The sequence below is a fragment of the Diachasmimorpha longicaudata genome, chromosome 16 (assembly GCF_034640455.1).
Source record: "Diachasmimorpha longicaudata isolate KC_UGA_2023 chromosome 16, iyDiaLong2, whole genome shotgun sequence".
Lineage (NCBI taxonomy): Eukaryota > Metazoa > Arthropoda > Insecta > Hymenoptera > Braconidae > Diachasmimorpha > Diachasmimorpha longicaudata.
In genome coordinates, this window is record NC_087240.1 from 1,611,604 (window position 1) to 1,634,119 (window position 22,516).

Sequence of the window (22,516 nt, forward strand, 5' to 3'; positions counted from 1 at the left end):
CAAAAACCATCTGTCCTGCAAAGACAATAAACGTGATTAAACGAGTGATCTCGAACATTCAAGCGGATAAATCTCCAAATATTTAACTGTTCGAAGAAAACCACGCAATCGCGAGATCAGTGGTCCTTAACCTCGTGGCTAGCCACACAAACCATTCACCAACGGTAAAAGATTTAATTGTGCATCCCAATTGATCAACGTTAACAACCAAACAGAGTGAATCATAAATAATCTAAATGAGAAATCCGCGGATTAATTCATGAGATAAAAATTTGTGCGTGTGTGTGTGTGGTGTGTGTGCGTGCGTGTATGCATGCCGTATCCAATTGTTGACTTTGTGACGTCATTCGCAGGTTTTCCGTTGTGAACACATTAATAAACGTGGGTTTTTTATGCCGAAAAGTTTTTTCCTAAGCGAACTAGTGTATTATTATTATTATTCCCAATTAATCCTCAAATATTATTGCAACTATCATACCACCAAGGGGAACAATTCATAGTCCGTCACAGTATACACATCGTTATAAATCAATAATGAAAGAATTATTCAAGTAATTTATTGGGTGAGGCAAATTCATAGTTGCAGGAATGGAACCTTAGATGGCCTTGTCAGGTTCAGAGTCAATCAACCTGATGAAATTCAGGCTTGACAGTGCGTTATACTCCAGATAAGGTCCTGATGTGCCAAGCCCTAGGTAATCGGACGACGACCTGATTTTTTAAATCAGGCAACCTTATCTGGACCCGATAACACGTATTTATTTCTCTAGTCGGGTAGTAGCTAAGAGTTGAACCTAACTCTGGACCCAGACTCAGCTCGATTGGTCAACCCATTTGTGAGAAATTGCCGTTTGATTATAATTAGTTGAAGAAAAAATTTCCATAACTAAGCCAGGTATTCAGTTTTTTTCTTTTTTCATCGTTTTGATCGTGATTGGACCTATCGAAATCAATGAACAATTGGAAATTGAATTGTTGAAAAACTCATAGCTATTTGTTATTTTTATGTTTTTCAAAAAGAAACTATTAGTTGCCCTCTCATTCGCACAAATAACGAACTATTAACTTGAAATTTAAACCGAATCTTCCTCTCATCACTACAGTGCATATTGGAAATGAGCTGAACTGAAATATGTGTTTCGAAGATATTAAATTTTTATTTTAAAATGATTGTGTAGAATATCTCAGAACTAACCTGATAAAATTCGTTTTATTAATCGAAAATTTCAGTTTCGATGTCCTCTGCCATAATCAACAGAAACCTCATCATAATCAACTGAATAAAATAAGGCAAAATGATGGAAATAAACAAGTAAACATTTCTGAAATACATAATTAGATGTTTTGTCTATTTTCCTCTTTAGATTCCTATTTCCTATACACCTTCGAATTAAATATTAACTAAAGGAAAGAAACATAGTGTACATACCAACCGGAAGATGACCACCAATATATTTATTTCAATAAGTTATCTGCAGTCGCAGATCTACTGCCGTCTACTTGTTTTCAATTCTCCCCATCTATTAGTTATCGAATATTAAGCAATGTGAAAAAATGTAAACTTAGTGGAATTATCACAATTTTTCAGATGCAATCGTTAACTGGAATGATCTCCATAGCATACTCACGTTTAAGACATCTAATTGTGTTTAAAAGAGAGAGAAAAATCACCCAATTCTCCAGCGAAGAATTCGAGAATATTCAAACTGAGGAATTCGTCTCGAACTTTCCAAAGCCTTGGGTTGCTAATCCCATCAAAACAACCCTTGGGTATATAAAGAGACCCAAAAACAGACATGCACACTCAGTCTCAAATAGTTCAACGGTCAACAGTGAATACGCAATTAAATCAATAAGCAATTCTCGATCGAATATATTTATTCGCAAATTAGAACCGGACTCAATTTATATAAGAATAGTGTTCTCGATAATTATCAACTTGTACATCACCAATTAGGGTTTATCGTGAAGATAACTAATTATCATTATTAGTTATTAAAATTCATAGTTTCTCTCAAAATCCTATAAATGGATGAAAACCTACCACGCGCTAAGACGCGTCCTCTCAACGGACGTTTTAGCCAGTTCAACGTATTCGATTAACGGGCGCACAAGTGCTCCTTATTCGATTCCAAATTTAAGTGAAACTCAATCTTTAAGCGCGTAATTAATTTATCTAGCAATTTGAGTACATTACCAGTATTACGCGTAATGAACCCAAGAAAATCACCTGTACAAAATTCTCTCAAACACGCGAGGTCACGCCTCAATGATTTTATAATGAACTCAGTGCATCCCCCATAAATTTCTCGTGTCTCGCGTACTTTATTTTCCCCACCGATCCCAAATCGGCCCCGCATCCTCGTCTCCATCTCAAACAAATCGAATTGTACTACTTTTTTTAATAATTGAACATCAAACCTCTTGTTTATTTGATTTTGTTATCGAAATATCACCATTTGGAGTAGAACATTTAAAAACGTATTGAACCGCAGATTCAAGTATTATATTAAACTCATGACAATTTTTTCTGATAAAAGTAATTTCTTTTTTTTAATTCTTTATTTCCTTGATGTTATTTATTTATTTAATTTATTTAGGGTCGCTGTGTAACTACAAGGTCATAAGCGACCGATATTGGATTCAAACATTAGATTTCTTTATACAGGTCAATAGATTTCAAGAAGGATATCACTTTTTTGCAGTTACTATCACTGTTTAATATTTCGGGGGATTCAATTGACAGATTGACGTTTTCCCTCTCTTGTTGGAATTGTTGGCATTCCAGCAGATGGGTAACCGATGACATTGTGTCGCATCTAGGACATTTTTTCTTAGGCTGCTTAGTCATGAGGTGACCGTGTGTGTAGTTCGTATGGCCGATCCTGAGCCTAGTTATCACTACTTGCTCTCTCCTGTTTTTCGTTGAGAATAAGATTTTTTCAAATATATTCGTTCGGAAGGAGTGCAGTTTGGAGGTTTGCATTTGCCATTGATTGTTCCATTTTTGTTTGATTTTTCTTAGAAGAAGTTTCTTAATTTCTGGTAAGATGGAGGGTGCCTCTTCATCCATCGCTGGGAATTCAATGGCTTCTTTAGCTTTTTTATCAGCTAGTTCCTTGATGTTACAACGTATTTCCGTTCTTTTACATCTCCTCCCGCCTCTCTTCCTACACTTTGTTTTTCCCTTCCCCTGCGGTGCCATGGGACAGACTTTTTTCCCTAACTGTACTGCATTTGCACAGGAGTAGAGGGAAACCATGGAAAACCTCTACCGTACAGTCGGCCGATAGTGCAGGGTCCCAGTGTACCCTTCCGTCACACTGACTAGAGGGGTACACTGGGTCTCCACACCCGTGCCTTCCGCGCAGTAATTTTTGAGCGAGCGAACGGTGTTCCTAAGCGGTCACCCATCCAAGTAGTATCGCAGTGGAACGCTGCTTAGCCTGGGTACTCGCCGGAGCAACACCACACTCGCCCAACCATTACAGTCGGTCTCTGATAAAAGTATTTTCTCATGAAATTTCTTCTTAATTCATTCATGCAAGTGATTCCGTTTATTAGGACCATCTCAATACAGAAATTACCTTTTGACGTGTTCATAATGGTATAAATTTCCCATACACTTCTTATAAATTATTAGAATTATAAGAATTTTTAAAATTATTAGAAATTATTAGAATTTGTGATAAATGTATAAAATTATACAGAAAATAGGTAATACGAACTTTCTTTGATAAACTATTTTCAATAATTATCAATGCCATCACGAATCCATAATAACAACGAATAATCAATTCTCATTTTCCCTACCACCTACGTAGCGACCAAGAAAAAATCGTAGTTGTGTGCAAGGGTATTTGTTCCCTTCTATGCTCTTAAAATGCATTAAATGTCAGATGAATTAATCAATAGTTTCATACTCGTTATCGACGGAATTATCTTTTTCTCATTTTCTTCTTTAAGCAATCTTCGTCTGAAAACAACTTCTGTAAATGAGTCGAAACCGAACCCGCCGTTGGACGAAGAAATGTCTGAACATCAGTAGCATGTCCCCGAATCTCATTCTTTTTTGTCTTTCTCAATACTCACTCCCTTACCTGTGGTGCCGACTAGTACCGTACGAATCACATATAACCCTCAGGACCCCTCATATAATAATCGTGACAATTGCTTGGATCCCTGTTATACGCCGGAGTTGCTTAAGCCTTATTCCTCGACCGCCTAATCTAATGTTCCTCCTACCCTCACTAGAATTTCGTTTCTGTTCTTTATTCTAATGCTCACTCTCGCCTCTTCAATTCCTATTTTTACCTTCTTGAATTTAGCATGACCTATTGCACTAGGAATCTAATCCTTATGGTTCTAACTCAAATTTTTATGACCTTATTTTAATGGTGGTGATGCTCAATCGGAGAATCTTAAGTTCCACTTCCCATTTTTTATGATTAAAAGTCGATTTGACCCTTAATTATTACTCGTATTCGTGTACTTACCCTAACCGTGTTCTGTAGTCTAATTGTTACAACGATGATTTCGACCTCGGATCCCTAATCGGACCTGGGCTGACATTGATTCAATCTGTGTGATCCTTATTCCAACCCTCAGGACCTTTATTATGACCCTGGAGGTACATAATAGATAACCATAACGATCATAATCACGATGCATAATTAAAAAAATATGTGTAGAACATTTATGTACGACAGCAGTGAAACTTCTTAGCCATAGATTGTTAAAAAAATTTATCTGAATTTTTTGTGATTATTTTTTTCATCCCAATTTCAACCAATCACATGGTGGCATTTCTCGTTACGTGGTACAAGTAAAACGGTTTTACTTCGGATATTTCCCTGTTTGTTGCTAAGCAATGAAAATATCCGATAAACAATTTGTACGCGTTTCAAACCCCAAAACTATCATTAGAAAAAATCAAGTTCAAAGACTTTACCTCGACATGAGCAGATTTGGAGGAGAATCGTTGGACATTATTGATCAAAAACTTTGAAAAAATGTTTGAAAAGAATTCTCTGCAATATTTGGAAAGAATTCTCTGCATTTTGTGCAGACAGAAAATATACGCTGGAAGCCACAACTACCAGTGAAAAACCATACCACATGACGTGAAATGCCACACATTTAATTGGTTGAAATTGTAATGACCATAATAATCCAGCCAACTACCCCTCGACCTTCAAAATTAATCGAAATATTTCCCTCCAGTTTCCCTGCGTAGCACCGATCGGGATAAGTTTCGTAGAAAAACGCTCGGGATTTTGATCCTGCAAAACTTATCCCTCTCCTTGCTACGCATCGAAATTCTCGGGAAATATCCGATAATTTTGAAGATCTTGGGGTATTACTACTGATTATTTTTCCCACCCAAATTTCAGCCAATAGAATTGCACCATTTGTTGATATTTTGTATAGCCTACCTCGAATTTCAGCGATTATTTTTCCCATCCAAATCTTGGCCAATATGATTGCACCATTCGACGTTATTTTGTATAGCCAACACGGTATTTCAGCGGAAATTCTTGGAAATTTCACTGGAAATTTTGCATGTTGCTATATATAAAAAAAAACAAATGTTGAAGTAACCCTCAATTGTATTTGACAGATTAAATGGCAATTCGTTGAAAATTATGTCTCATGGTGCAATTCTATCGGCCCAGATTTGGGTGGAAAAAATAATCCCCCGAATACCACTCGAACTTCGAAATTATCTGATATTTCCCTCAAGGTTCCCTACAAACAGATAAGCTTGTCAAGTTTTCCAGAAAAATCACTCGCGCTTCGCGCTCGTGATTTTTAAACTGGAAAACTTGACTCCTTCATTTGTTTGCAACGAATCTATCGGGAAATATTCGATAATTTTGAAGCACTTGTGGTATTATATGTGATAATTTTCGGAACTTTTTATTGAGCCACACAGGAAGATTTCAGAACATTTCGTCATTGAAAATTCGAAATCTCGTGGAGAAACCAAATAGAATAGTCAATTTCTGTTCCATATTTCCCTGAAAATGAACAGAAAACGAGGAAATTGCTGTCAATGCATTTTTTAGTTTGAGAAACAGTGACACCGAAGCCCATTTAGGACAAAAAAATCAGGAAATTTACGATTTCATTGAAAAATCAAGTAAATTGATTTCCAATATTCATATTAGAGTATATGTTTATATAAATTACGAAATTCTCATTGTCGTACCGCTTAAAATTCGCGAATTTTACTGAAGGATAACTTAGACCGGAGATTTCATGATTTTCAAATGGGTAAAAAGCATTTGATGCCACTGGATTGGTAATTTCCAGTGCACTCCCAATATTAATAAAAAGGTTTTATTAGTATTGTCCATCATATTAACAAAATGAGCCATTTTCCTACTCCGAATCTATCGCGTTTTTCTTTCTCTCTCATGTCTCCTTCAGTCCGACTGCCCCACCGCGCGCGCTATCCCCTCCCTTTTCCTGTCGCTTTTTCGTTACATACGATATTCGATTTACACCCCAACGAGCGCAAAGAAGTTTCACTTCAAAAACTGGGGTGCAATACTTCTTCCTACATAAACCGACTGCACTGGTTGGGGAGTGAGGTGTTGTTCCGGGGGCCGGGGGGGGCTCCGTTTGTACTTTCTCAATTGTACAAATGATGAACAGTAGAGAGAATTTTCAAACGTTGAGAGCCCCGGTGTGCAGGGATCCAACTGTCGAGACAAAAAGGTAAGCTGTACATGGGCGCTGGGTCCACATGTACAGCCACATTTTTGTCTCGACAGTCTCGACATTGCATCAATGTACACATTAAGAAAAAGAAAATTCACAAGTCCAGTCATTTGAGTGGTCTCATCAACAAGAGAACAATTAAGGCTTGGCTGCAGTATCGAACCAAAGAATTAACGATATCATAAAATTTATACATAGAGCATTATTGGCATATACTCCCTCTGGCGCAGCAGAATTACAAGAAGATTTGAACACTATGCCCATGATTTTAAGTGGTGATTTTAATGTAAATTTTGCCTTGAAAGAAGCCCAACCACTTGTACAATTTTTAGAAAGTAAATTTAATGTAAAAATGAATAATAATCCCAAAGACTCAACAACCAGATCAGGCACTACAATCGATGCAATTTTCTCAAGATATTGAAATAATTTACAATCCCGAGTTTTCATTTTATATTTGTCAGATCACAAACCAATTGTATCTTTTCTTGAACATGAAAGTATGGAAGTGAATGAATAGATTTTTTATAAATGGCGGCGAAAACGTCAACTAACTTTTTTTTCATTAACCTAACACCCTTAGAAATTCCCGAATAATGAATAGTGGCTTCCGTTATCGGGGAAATAATTCTATCTCATAAAACTTGCTGGCTAGGGTGTGTATTTTCATTTCAAGTGCCCATCGAGATCCATGAAGTTTCACTTCTATCGCCTAGCTTTCTAGGCTGATAATTTTTTTTTATTCATAAACGAATAGTATTTCAATATTTACAGCCTTGAAAAACTGGTATGAAAAAACATAGTTTTTATGCTATTTTAATAATTTCAACTCTCAAGTTTTTTCAAGTATTACAAATTAGAGAAAGATCTTTTTTAGTTTTAACATTAAAGCGAGTGTCATTGCTATCTGTATATAAAATGTAAATTATTATGGCGCTAAAAAAATAATTAAATAATCGCTTAGTGTACAAAAAACAACCATATTTACAACAAAAAAATAAATAAATAAATAAAACAAAAGAAAGATTGACGAGATTATTTATATTTCCTCAAACTCAATTTACTTTTATAACTTATGAGAAAATAAAGACAGATTTCTTTATTTTTTTGATATATTAAAATACAATAGTTTATTGTTATAATCATTATGAGCTCTATTTTTCTTCGACGGTGTAAGCCGGACGAAAATTATTTCGAGTGGAGATATTCAAATCGTTAATGCTATTTTTTCTCGCTTGTTTATGAATATCATCTCTCATGTATTTATCGATTAAATTTAGCCCCAGAATTTTTTTTAAATTCGGGTGAAATCTTCATATCTACAATTTGGAACTTTTGTGGAATATCGAAGACCAGAGCGTTCCAAATCGTCTATAAGGATTTTTTTACACCTCTAATATCTGGGGATATGGCATAAAATTGGTTTGTAAACCTGACCGTGACTCAGCGCCGGACACTCTTACCAACTGAGCTAGCGGATACCCCATAAATTAACTCTCAAATTCATCACAAACACCCTCTAACCTTCTTTATACATCAAATAATTCAAAAAGAATTAGAATTAGGGACAGAAAAAAATATATTCATACATTGCTGGAACTCCCTACCATCCCCCTTGCGGCAAACGAAGCTGGGGTTAAATAGTAGTTGGTACGTATTACAAATATTTATTACTCCCTGCTTGAGAGGTGACTGCCTCCTCCTTTTTCGATTATTACGGTAGCGGCAAAGCATCTTGTGCGTGAAGTGGGTGTCTTACGGATGGGATCCTTGTATGATATACTTCGACGCGTTTTTTCTCACCACCTTTGTGTCGCCAATTCACCCTCTACCCTCCACGCACCTCTCTTCACTCGCCCCCTTAACCGCCACACTGTGGCCACGCCTCTGGCGTCTATATAAGGTCCGTCATCTCCGCGGCGACTCACTCACACCCGGAACGATCAAGCTAGTAGCAGCGTGTTCCTCCACTTCTGAAAATTTCCACTAGTTTCCTCGATCTGTAAGGGAGGCTATTATCAGTTACGAGTCAGTGTGCCTTCAACATTTGTCCGGCATTCAGTGCTCGCGTGTATTAGTCAAGGAATCTATTAGTATTGTCGCCTAGGGTACTCAAATTCAGTTAATATGAAACTTAAAATCAGTATACTCAGCCTTTTTTTCATCCTGTGTATCCTAGCAGAAAGGAGCAGCGCTGGACCATATTTTGACGATGGTAAGTTGTTTTCTTTCATGGGAAATTATTTCTCTATTTTTTTCTTCCAATTCTTCACTTCATCTCTTCGAAATGTTGATATTGTACCGGGCCGTTCAATACCGTATGTTTGGTTTCAATTGCATTTGATTTTTTAGCGATGGGGAATAAGAGAACTCTTTCAATTACAGTTGCGTTTTCTGCGTCGGAATGGAATGGTTGTATTTCAACGATTTTTTCATTCCCTAATTTTTATGTCAAATGGTGCGTTTCTGTAGTTGCTGAGATATAACAATTATTAAAAATTTTGCTTTTCCTCGGTATTTAAGAATATACTGAACAGATTCAATTTTTTTGTTTTAAAACATTTGTCGCGATGACCTCTATCGAGATCAATAACTACTTAGACATCGGTTCAGCAAAATGTGGAGATGTTGCCATTTCCCGTTTTTCAATGATAAATAGTTTGAAGACGTTTAAAAATTGCTGTGATGTATAGAAAGATAGAAATGTTTATGTTGTTGAAAAATTAACTTTTTTCAAATACGTTACAAATTACGGACCGGTTTTTTATTTGAATAGTTTAGGGGCAGTCGCGTTTTTCTGTTTGTTTTTTTTCTAGTCTTCTACATCCGAAAACTTGAACGGGAGTATGAGAAGTTGGAAATCCATACGATACTAATTAGACTCATATTAAAGCTTGCTAGTTCCGATAGACCTAATCGGTGGAGTCGTTTTGGAGATATTCATTTTTCTATATAAATGTTAAATATCGCCTTTCAATCATCTTGTGGAACATGGTGGCTTATGGTGAAAACGAAGTGTACAGTAACATGTTGAGATCATTCTAAAAAAGTTCAAAAATACCAGGAAAGTTTTTTCAATTGTTCCATCATACTGTGACTATCCAATTTTTCATTATTTAAGTACAATTGGTACGTATTTATTCGAAACTCTATTACCAATTACAACTGTCAATAAAGGATAAATTAAGGATCGCATGTTTAGTACTGGTTCCTGGGTAAAATATCGCAGAGTAAATATCTCATGCCAAAATATCACATGCAGGGAAATCCCATGCAGAAAAAAATCTAAATAGTCAAAAATGTTTTGCAATACAGAAATCTCAAGATGATAATATCTCGCACAATAATATATCCGATGAAAATATCTTAAACGCAACCGTCCTAAGTAAAAACATCAACATCACAACAGAATGAACTCCAGAGAAATAATAAAAAAAATTGTGACATTCATCAATCCAGATATCAATAATTACAAAACCGTCATATAATCATCGTATAATCGGAATGAAAGATCTAAACACAAGCAACGACTGACGCTATTCTACCGAAGTGATGTGATCGATACTTTACGAATTATTATTTTTTATCCTTCATTTCCATCAATTCGATTAGTAGTGTCCTTCCGAATTGATCCACACCAATCCGATTTCAAAAATGAAAAGGTAGATATTCGCGATGTGCGTTAGTTGTGGTACTAGCATTCGCCAGGGGGTTTAGAAACATATATTTACCTTATTAGTAACATGAAGTTCAACCAAATAATAATTTTTGGAACAATCGCGCGACGGATTGCGGGCATCCGACGTCTGAGGCTTTCATATCATGAAAGCAGCGATTATCCAAAATTTTAACTTGTTATCCCCATTTTTCATCAAAATGTGAGGTATATAATACTAAAAATCTTTTTAAAAAATCAAAAAATGACAATATTTTGTGATTTTTGTATCAACGGGCACATATATTTTCACAGTTTTTTATGGTGCCATTTGAGACCAGTATTTTGGGGAAACAAACTCAACATCTGTTGAGTGGTCATGGGAGATGAAAGGAAACACATTCATGCAAAAGGTGTGATATTTCTGGAACTACCTGGCCTATTGCACCCATCCAAAACAGTAGTCTTTTATGTCATGACAGCTACAAAAGTACAAAATTTCAACTTTCTCTCTCAATTTTTTTTTAATTTCTGATGCTCATACCGATTATAATGATTGTTTTCCCATCCAAATTTCAGCCAATAGAATTGCACCATTTGTTGATATTTTGTATAGCCTACCTCGAATTTCAGCGATTATTTTTCCCATCCAAATCTTGGCCAATAGGATTGCACCATTCGACGTTATTTTGTATAGCCAACACGGTATTTCAGCGGAAATTCTTGGAAATTTCACTGGAAATTTTGCATGTTGCCCAATTGTATCTGACAGATTAAATGGCAATTCGTTGAAAATTTCGTCTCATGGTGCAATTCTATCGGCCAACATTTGTATGGAAAAAATAATCCCCCGAATACCACTCGAACTTCGAAATTATCTGATATTTCCCTCAAGGTTCCCTACAAACAAATAAGCTCGTCAAGTTTTCCAGAAAAATTACTCGCGCTTCGCGCTCGTGATTTTTAAACTGGAAAACTTGACACGTTCATTTGTTTGCAACGAACCTATCGGGAAATATCCGATTATTTCGGAGCTCTTGTGGTATTATATGCGATTATTTTTCCCATCCAAATCTTGTCCAATAGGATTGCACCATTCGACGTTATTTTGTATAGTCAACACGGTATTTCAGCGGATATTCTTGGAAATTTCACTGGAAATTTTGCATGTTGATATATATAAAAAAAAACAAATGTTGAAGTAACCCTCAATTGTATCTGACAGATTAATGGCAATTCGTTGAAAATTATGTCTCATGGTGCAATTCTATCGGCCAAGATTTGGATGCAAAAAATAATCCCCCGAATACCACTCGAACTTCGAAATTATCTGATATTTCCCTCAAGGTTCCCTACAAACAAATAAGCTCGTCAAGTTTTCCAGAAAAATCACTCGCGCTTCGCGCTCGTGATTTTTAAACTGGAAAACTTGACACGTTCATTTGTTTGCAACGAACCTATCGGGAAATATCCGATAATTTCGGAGCTCTTGTGGTATTACATGCGATAATTTTTTGATAATTTTGCGGGTAGGCTATATATATAAAAAAACAAACGATAACTTAACCAAATAAACCTCTTTTTATTTCATGGCACAATTCTCTTGGCCGAAATTTGGATAGGAAAAATAATCTCCTGAATACCACTCGAGCTTCAAAATTATAGAATATTTCCCTCTAGGTTCCCTGCATACAAACGAAGTCGTCAAGTTTTTCAGTAAAAATCACTCGTGCTTCGCACTCGTGATTTTTTAACCTGAAAAACTTGACTCCTTCATTTGTTTGCAACGAATCTATCGGGAAATATTCGATAATTTTGAAGCTCTTGTGGTATTATATGTGATTATTTTTCCCACCCAAATTTCAGCCAATAGAATTGCACCATTTGTTGATATTTTGTATAGCCTACCTCGAATATCAGCGATAATTTTTTGAATATTTTGGTAAACAAACGACACTTAACCAAATAAACCTCTTTTCATGTCATGGCACAATTCTCTTGGCCGAAATTTGGATAGGAAAAATAATCCCCTGAATACCACTCGAGCTTCAAAATTATAGAATATTTCCCTCTAGGTTCCCTGCATACAAATGAAGTCGTCAAGTTTTTCAGGAAAAATCACTCGTGCTTCGCACTCGTGATTTTTTAGCCTGAAAAACTTGACTCCTTCATTTGTTTGCAACGAATCTATCGGGAAATATTCGATAATTTTGAACCACTTGTGGTATTATATGTGATAAAACCTAATAACAACGGTAATATTTTGAAGTTTTACCCGAAAGAATGTGGATATTTCAATTGTTACACATAAGATGCACTGAGACGAATATTCTGAAAAAAATGAAATCCTTGTATTAGTTTTTGAGGCATTGAGGAAGAACGAAATTTACAAAAGTCGCTATATCTCAAAAACCACTGGATCTACCACTGGATCTGGTATCGAGCTGGAACGACATATCAACATAAATGTTACTGATAGCTATCATAAGTTAGAATTCCCGATTTTTCGCTACCAGTTTGACCGCATTTTTTTACAATTTTTTCAAGATTAATCTTTAAAATTGTGAATTTTTCAACACATACATACAGACGTGATACAAAAAACATGTTTTTTTTCGTTTCATAATATTTTCGACACCTTGGAATTGAGTTTATGTTCCATTAATGTTCAAGAAACTCTGTTATGGGTTTATTATCTAATACGTCTACATAAACTGTCTCTTAAATATATGCTGAAGTTATATCTTCAAATCACATTTTTCAAGCACCCTCCCATTATTATCAATGCTCTTGGGTCCAGACTATGTAGGATGGAGTTAATGTGGATTCAGAAGTTGGACCCGTTTCTTCAGCCTTCCATTAAGTTCCTTCTTTGTGACCCGAATTTTTTATATTCGAAAAAGATGTGATTAAGCGCTGCGATGGAATACTCCCAAGAGCACTCTTCAAAATCAACAATGAGAATATGGGAGTTTATTTCCATGATTTCCTTTGGTCCTATTGACCCATATAATTTGCTCTCGCTTGACTTTATGTAAACTTCCAGAGTTTTGGTGTTTCGTTTACAGAAATTTGCGAAGTGCTTCTCGTCCTTGTTTTTTCCTACCATCTCGATCAGTTTAACTGTAGCTTGAGGAGCTTATTTTCTAAATAAGTCTACAAAGTCAATAAAAAGCACTCCGATCATTTCAGTTTCTACACTGTCTGTAGCTTTCCTTACTAGTTTGCCAGCTTCTTCATTCCCAGTAATCTCCAAATGAGATGGTATCTAATGAAAGTGTAATGAGTGAAATGGTTCTGCTTTCAGCAGGAATCCATTATATTTATTTTTTAATTTATATATCTATTTGTAGCTCCTTATGTGGAGGCAATTGAAATTAGAGAATTGAAAAATTAGTGAAATACTAAGCTGCCATGCGGAAGCAAAAGTATTTTGCTAAATGGACGGACGGTAGTCGTTAGAGTGGCGGCTAGAGTGCTCGAGTAGTATGATACGGATGGGGGTGGAATTTCTGGCGACGGTAGGTGAAAATTTTTAGACTTCTAATCTCATAGTGTCACTGCCGAATGATAGTGTCGCCAAGGAGATGACTGTGACTGGACAAGTTTTTCCCCCCGCGTGAGGTTTCCGTCATCCTGCGGTGAATGCGGTATAGAGGGTTGGGGGTGATATGGAAACAAATCATAATAATTGTTGGCATTTGGTAATTTTAGACAATTCGAACTTGTGAATAAGTGAATTAACAGTGTACTTCGATACAAGTGCGAGGGGATGGAAACGAGTGTGAAGTTGGCGGCCCGAGGCGAAGCCGAGGGTCGCCAATCACACGAGTAAAAATACCCCGTCGTACGTGTATCCGAATTATACTTTTTGTTAGTGATGTGACGTTCAGCGAGTGGCAAACTGTGTCATTTTTTGTTTACTAGTTAACGAAAAGTCTTTTGGTTAACAAGTTTTTACTGTTCGTTTACAAGTAAACGAAAAGGTAATTTTCGACACGGGATGAACATAGCAGCAGTGCAAAAATGTTTTTATTTGTACGTTCGGAAAGGCACATCCACTTTCGTTCGTTTCCTTGGAGGAACTACCTAAAATGACAAAAAGGAATTGAACATCGTGAACTTGACGACTCACATGAATAAAGGTCCACTCGTGCAACTCTTTTTAGACCCGAGAAAACAGAATATACACACCATGCCCCACACTTCTCAGAATTTCCACCCATCAACATGTTTTGCTATCTGAAGCAAAAAGTCGAGATTAAAAGAAGTATAAGCCATACAAAGACTTATTCCATCCAACTGAAAATTAATTTTTGGTTAACAATTTTGAAATATACACTCCAATAACGTCCATTCTATCTTTGAACTTATTTTAACATACGACTTCACACTTTATCTCTGCAACAGGGATTTGCATTCTACGGAATCTCTAAAAGTAGTTATGTAATATTCTGATGGAATGGATTTGTTGCAAAAAAATACAAAATCTAGAAGAATTAGCGAGCGCGGGTATACTTAATGGATCTAAATTGAGCATCTTAAGATGAACATTGAAAACAATGAATATGGGTTACTTTTTAGAGATATACGTAAAAAAGCATTTTCGAGAAAGTTGTTATTATAAAAGCGTGTTTTGTCCAAATTTCTACTTGATATTCTAATATTTGCGAATGCTAGAGAGCGAACAACGTTTTTTTTTCCAACAAACCTAAATCCCAAATAGCCAGAAAACTTGGTGAGAACAGGTATATTGTTTTTGATTGAACTATGTGGGGGGCATTTGGGAGAATATTTTTTGAAAAAAATGAATAAATAAATGGATCCATTAGCTTGGAGATTTTTGTGAAAAATCATTCCAAAACAAATGGCCTTTTCTCGAAATATATGCGACCGATCAAGCGGTTCTTCGGGGCAGACTAACTACTCATTAACACCTATGGTCTATGAAAAGTTCAGGTTTGTTTCGTCTTTTGCTTCCGAGTGGCGGCATTGTAATCCGTCATTTTTTACATTCCTTAATTTTCATTGGAAAGGATGTAGAATGACCTGAAACCCAACAATACGAAGTTTCAAGTCCATGTGTATATACAGCCCCCCTCCCTCCTCAACTTGCTGAAATGAGCATTTAAAAATGGAACGAGGAATTAGCCGAGAAAATTTGAAAAAATCTGAAATTTCAAGAAATTATAGGTTTTAATGAGTACTCACTCAGTACACAAGAATAGTTGAATTACTCGAATATTTTGCGAGAAAAAGCCAAAGGTTCTTCAATATTTTTTGACAAATATTTCAAAACCTAATGGGCCGATTTATTTTTATTTCTTTCAAAATATTTACCTCAATGCCCCGTATGCAGACCAATCAAAAACTATACGTCTGTGTTTACAAATTTGTAGTGCTATCTACCATTTTGCGTTTTTTTTTTCAAAAAATCGTTAGCATCCGCAAAAATTGAGATATCCAGGGAAGATTTGGAGAGGAAATATCACACATAACAATGAATGTACGTATTACAGATAGACTCCACTGGATTAGCAGCTTCGGAGATATTAAACTTTTTCTGCAAATGGTTTTTTACGAATATCTCCAAAACATGTCAACCGATTTTATTTTTTTTATAATGTTCGTCTCGAACCCCCTATCTCGATGTATCAAAGTTTGTATACCGGTCATGGCAAAGTTTTCTAAATTTTTCAATTTTTTGTGTAAATTCATTTCATCAACATATTACCCATATTTTTTTAGAGATCCCGCAGAAAACAAAGGGCTATTGCAGAGAAAAAGTATTAAGTCATATGTGGAAATCATTTGATGAAAGTTGAATAATCGAAGGGAAGTTTTGTATTAGAAACATGGGGCAATATATTTTTCAATTTTTCAATTCCATCGCGAATGTCTAATTTCTTGTTCTGGAACCGAATTGGCACTGATCCATTCGTCAGCATTTTACCAATGAAATTGGTAGAAATGAAGGGAGTAGTAGATTATGGAATGAGGACGATGGGTGGAGGATTGTGAGGAGTGTGAAGTTTGCAGCACGAGCGGGGCAAGTCGAAAGGGGGGGGGGCTTGTTCGTACTTGTTCAACTGTACAAATGGTCAACTGTACACAGAATTTTCAGACGGTGAGAACATTACTGTGCAGGGATTCAACTGTCGAGAGAAAAAACTATCAATCTCTACCTTGTCCACGCTGTTTAAGGGGGGATCCTACTTTAGAGGCTTCAAAAAATCTTTATTTTCAAGGATTTTTTTAAAAAGGAAAGAAATGTCTGATTGAAATGAAACTTTTAGGATTTATTCTTATATATTTGAAGAGTCTTCTTAAATTTTTTTATTATTATACATTAGATATTTTTCATGTTTGAAGAAATTTACGGAGGCGCCTCGAGTGTGCAATTTCTGTGTGGCGGGCAAGATGCAGGTCGCAATTTTCATGTGAAACAAAAAAACAAAAGAAATTTTTAATTTTCAATAGTGTAATTCCTAGGTGAACCACAAAAATTCAACAAAAAATGAAAAATTCAACAATTTTCCGCAGATCGAAAAAAAAATGCATTAAAAAAAAAATTTACTTTAAATCGTTTAAAAACCGGATTAATGTTAACTTTCTTAAGATATATTAGGCTCACCTAGAATAGAATTTAATTCCAAATACAACACATTTTGATTCGTTTCGATAGGACGTTTACTTTTTTTCCTATCTTGCCCGCCAATTTGAAAAAATCATAAAAATGGAAATCCGAGAAATGGCGTGTCAAAGTTTTCGTGATGCTCGTATACCTGCTCGACGTTTGCTCACTATTTCGTCTGTATCTCCGGAAATAATCCAAATTTTGTTCTGAAATTTTGGAGACATATTCTTGGATAGTTTAGGAAGTGATTTACGCAAAAAAAAATCAATTTTTTGAAGCCTCTAAAGTAGGATCCCCTCTTAACGGACCCTGCGCCGCATGTACAGATGTGACTATGCCTAGTTTTTTCTCTCTACAGTTGAATCTCTGCCCAGTGGTGCACTCATCGTCTGAAAATTCTGTGTACAATTGACCATTTGTACAGTTGAACAAGTACGAACGGAGCCCCCCGCTGAAGTCGAGGCGAGCCGAGGCGTAGACGTGTCACACCGAGTTTTCTGTTTATCGTTACGAAGACTTATGGCCGGTGGGCGAAGGGGCACACGAAGGGGGCGGGGGAATCTTAATCGAAATACTAAAAAATGAATAATGCTTTAAATAATGAATAACGCTCAACTGTCATGTCGCTCCGAAGTTTCGACAGTCTCTATTAGAGGCATAGTAGATGGCATTTAGCGGAGGGTAGGTAAGCACCTATACTCCTAGGGGCTGTAATATATCTCTGGTGGAGTCCGGTCTTATAATATTTAACCTATCGTCCTCAAACCAGTCGGGTAGGAAGCGCTTTCCGCGCCTCAGTAATGAAAAAATGATTAATTATGCATAAAGGCACGGTCACATGACTGTACCATCGATTGCTGCTCCTTGTTGGTTCCGAATGAAAGCTTTGCAATTCTACAACCGCGACCAAAAAAAATAATCCAATTTTGCTTGGAAAGGATGTAAAATGGCTTGAAATCTCGAAATATAAAATTTTTTGAAAATATCTGTGCGTGGTCCACCCTAACCAGGAGTAATTTTATAGTTAGAAGAAGACGCAGATGGGTAAAAAATTCCGAAAAATTTTGAATTTAGTTAGATAGTAGGTGAAGGAAGTTAAGCGGTGTTACTGTTGAATTTGAGAGTGAATTTCTGAGGTTGTGGGTAGCTTGGTCGGTAAGAGTGTCCGGCACTATCCTGGGAGACCCGGGTTCAGTTAGCCAATTTCTGAATAAACGCAAGAGAACTCAATAGAGGTGTTAGTGACGGCCGAAGCAAATATCAGTGTTCCGGTGGCAGGTGAAGTAACCACATTTACATGACAAATGCGGTTGATACATCCTAAACAGTATTTGCTCCTATTGGATCATATGGCTTATAATTGAGAACAGATTTAATTAACATTATTGGTACAAAAACGGATCGACGTGGAGGGAGCCGGAGAGTTGATATAAACATAAACAATGACTTCATAGGAAGAAATAACTAAGAGTTCTTTGTCGATCGATAACGATATTCTTTGGGCCTTAGTGACCGGGTTGTAGTCTGCTTTAGCAGCACATAGAGTACAGACGTGACTTCCTCGTGCCATATTCATAATAAAAGAAAGTAAAGTTCGATTCACTGCATTTATGTGATTACTTCTTTACCCATTCCCATTAGCTCGAAAAATGGAAAAAATTGTTTTAACTGAAGATGATGGTCCAGGGGCCAGATTACCTCATGCGAATGTTAGTTAAAATTTAATGAGGGGTTTGCGACGTTGGCTGGCCCACATGCTTTCACCCAGGGTACACACTTTTCACATTCTTTCAGGGGTTTTGGAAACCACCGAAACGTGTGTTCAAACGGTCTGAAGAACATTCCGAGTATTGATTGTCGGAATTGCACGATACGTTCACACAATGTTTCGCCGTATTGTCTCAACCAATTGTCCGCCATATCTGCCATTCTTCCACCGAGTGGCGTGTTGATTTGTCCCAGCCGACGCTATTGACCTTTCGTCGATTTCGTCGAATTTCTCAAAGTCAATTGGGAAATTCGCAAAGGCCCGGTTGTGTTAAAGCGGGAATTTGTTTCCTTTGATTCGAATTCTCTTTGAATGGATGTGAAATAAAACCGGGCGTCGGTTAGTGGCTGGCATCTCGCCGAGTTTCGGCTGGAGCCCCTACAATCACGTTGGCATCTCAACCTTCGTTCAGGTTTGGCGCAGATCTGGCTGAGTATTGGGCCCAAAAGCCGGGAGGGCCCGACTGCCAGTTATGAATTGAGCCCCTTCTATTTTTGGAGCGACAGCTCAATGGCAATAGGATTATCAATCAAGATTTTTGGCGGGACAGGTCTTCATTATTCCATCATGAAAGCGGACTTAATAAATTCGACACTTTTTTTTGCTTCCGAATGGAAGCATTGTATTTTTATTAATGTCCCATCCCCGGAGTATTAAAGATTCGATATGTCATCGTCCTTCGCACTTGTACTGAATTGGATGGTAATCATTGTCGTGATGATAAGAATCCACATCTAAATTATCCTTTTATTCCCTTATTTCTTATTATTTATAATACAGTAATTAGATTCTTCTTTATTTGAAAGACAGACAAATTTTCATTTTATTGAGATTTGTATTCATCATTTAAGGGTCCGGTGACAAATGTGTTTTTCTGTGAATAAACGTTATCGTATGTCTATCTGAGCGCGATAACGCGCTACCGAGCAGGACAAACTTTTTTTTATTCGGTATTGCATCATAAAGAAAAACAGATAATATCTTCATACCTGTGCATCTGAATTTTATTGTAGTACAAAACTGATATTGAGGGACTGCTGGTAGCACGATTTGAAGAGAATCCCAATTGGTTCATGTATAAACATTTGATGGCAGGCTGTTAACTGTGAAGTCAATTTTATAGCACACCAACATTATCAACAATACAATTCAATGTATATAGGATTCTTTACTGGGCGACATTTACGTTGATTCCTTTCCCTAAGGAAAATGCTAAAGAAATTCGTACTAAATTCCATGATCTAACAAGTGCTAAGGCCACATATAATGGTCACAGCTGAAAAATATATTTTCTTAAATCTATTTTAATTTTCTCGAACCATTTGACGTCGAATATTTTTCATTGTCGCATCCAATAGCACCCTAACCGGACACTTTTTTCTTGAATGTGAGTGGATAAGCCGTTTCATAATCGAAAACAATACGATTAATTCCCGTTTGTATCTGCAGTTACAACTTTACATTTCAAAAGATTCAGAGCATACAATTGCTAACTGAATTTAATCACATAGACTTTCTTAAATAGATATATTTCAGATCAGGATTATGATAAATCTTTCTTTAAACCTAAAGTGTCGGGGAAAATTTTGAAAGGTGCAATGAATGCAACTATTTTTATAGAACTACATGGTCCTCGGTTCGATTTTTTTCGAATTCGCGAGCTCTAAATTGCCTTTGTTTTTCCTTGGCCAGTTGTCGCCTTTTTCGCGGACGATAAAGTCTGCCTTCGTTTTTTCCGCGAGTTTCAAACGCTTTTCATGGGCCTGTGATTTTTCCTAATCCTGTTTCTTAGCAGCATCTTTTATTGTTTCGTTCGGCTGAGGTCTTCTTACCACAATTGTATTTTTAGGGGACACATTTGCATCATGCACTTGATTGAACGTATCAAGATCTTCTTCTAACATATTAATCCACAATATTTTTTCCTCTGTGCTCATTTGTATGATTTCACTTTTTTTATTGACTTTGAGGATTTTAGAGTTACTTTGAGTGTTACAGAGTGATTTATTACTCAATTGTTCCGCTGAGTTTTTCTTCTTCTCGGGCTGTTGGAGGTCAGGTTTAATGTTTAGGACAGGACCTGTCTTGGAATCTGCATGGCGTTGGAGTTTCACTTTTTCCACTATTTTTGCAATTGATTTTTTCTCAAAACTGGTATGTTTCACTAAGCGATACCTACCGATTTTCATTCCATTCTTAGTTGTTATATTTGCCCAGTATTTAGATTTTTTGGGTTTGAAATTTCCAGGTTGATAACCTATCGGCAGCACTGAACTTCCACTGGCTTTCGGAGATGAGTCCACTTAACTTGTTCTAATGTTGCCGAAAACGACGTAAATTGAGTGAAAATTATCTCGTGAGGTTCTTTGATGCAGCTCCAGTTTGAATGAGTTTGGGTTCAGTTTTCTATGCTTTTGAAAATTTCACCTTGGTGGGGATGCTTTGAATAACCTACGAGGAAGAATGCTCGAGTTTTCCTTTTTGCTACCGCACTTCATTTGCATTTGTTACCTATTGAGAGAAAAGATTAGTGATCGGTCCATTTTTTTATAGAGCAGTATCTCCTCCCCTGCGGGGAGATAATATTCTCCCTCACCCGCTCTATGGAATTGCAACCTGTTGAATTTTTCCCCCACATTTGCTTCACATAATTTTATTCATTCTATAACGTTGACAAACGTCCTAATTTCCACATTCTATATAATAACACATCACTATTATGTCCAATTGCTTTGGTAACCATGGACAAAGTTTTTTTATTTTACGCATATTTTCTTTCATTTAATAAATTTGTGATTGCAATGCTCCTTAGTCATGGCGGATTATATATAATTGGAAAATTTGCTTCCATTTCTTCATTAGATTCAACAGATTCTTCACTGTACCATACTTGAAAAGTCGTACACATATCCATAATGCCCTCGTCTTGGCAGTGTAATTTATCCTTGCCATACCTGATGTGTATTTTATACCCTCATTCACTCTTGAACTTATTTACATCAACGATGAGCATCAACAAGTAAATCTTCCCCTACACATTCTCATTTTGACTCCGTCGCGATCTTCCACATTTTTTGTGGAATGTATGCCTCATCGCTATCTGTATATTTATCAACACATGCGCATACTCTTTTATGGCGAAATTCAGGCGTTTGTCATTCCTCATACGATTCACGATCCGCGAGATATTTCTCGAGGGCCTCCAAATCGTGACCTTTCAGATTTTTAGACATTTTTACTACTGTAATATCTTTTTACGAATAACGAAAAGCGTGTCGCTCAATTTTCATAAAATCAGTGGCGGGGGTTGTATGATAAGAGTGGGGGTAATGCGCATCATATGAAATCCGCGGGAGTGGGAACATGTGTGACGCCGCCGCCGCAGAACTCTCTATGGTAGGGATAACGTGTGACGGTCATAGGCCTGTTATGTGCATAGTGGGGGGATTCTCCCCACTCTCATACGTAGCGCTATAAAACGCGACTGTTCTCAGTACATTGTGTTCAGTCGACCCGATTTCGTCCATTCATTTTTTCAACATGGGGAGCATCAACCAAAGATTCAGTGGTGCTGGCCAGCATGTGGTACTGTCCTAAGTTATATCTCCAAATAGATCGGAGCCAAAGCAAATTCGTATTGGTTTGCACGTTCCGTGTTTTGGTCAATTTCTTTCGGTTATACAGTGTATGGCCGTACACTCGAAATGCGGAGTATTGTCAATGTTACGTG

At 36.7% G+C, this 22,516-nt stretch overlaps 1 protein-coding gene across 2 annotated transcripts in view; it reads left to right on the plus strand.

Annotated features, from left to right (window-relative positions):
- The first annotated feature begins 8,665 nt into the window (after positions 1-8,665).
- Positions 8,666-22,516, plus strand: part of LOC135170180 (U8-agatoxin-Ao1a-like) — a 52,614-nt gene continuing 38,763 nt past the window's right edge. For both annotated transcript variants that reach the window (XM_064135740.1, XM_064135741.1), the window contains exon 1: positions 8,666-8,941. In XM_064135740.1, coding sequence (XP_063991810.1) covers positions 8,854-8,941 — 88 coding nt within the window. In that variant the 5' untranslated portion in view covers positions 8,666-8,853. The remainder of the gene's footprint in view (positions 8,942-22,516) is intronic.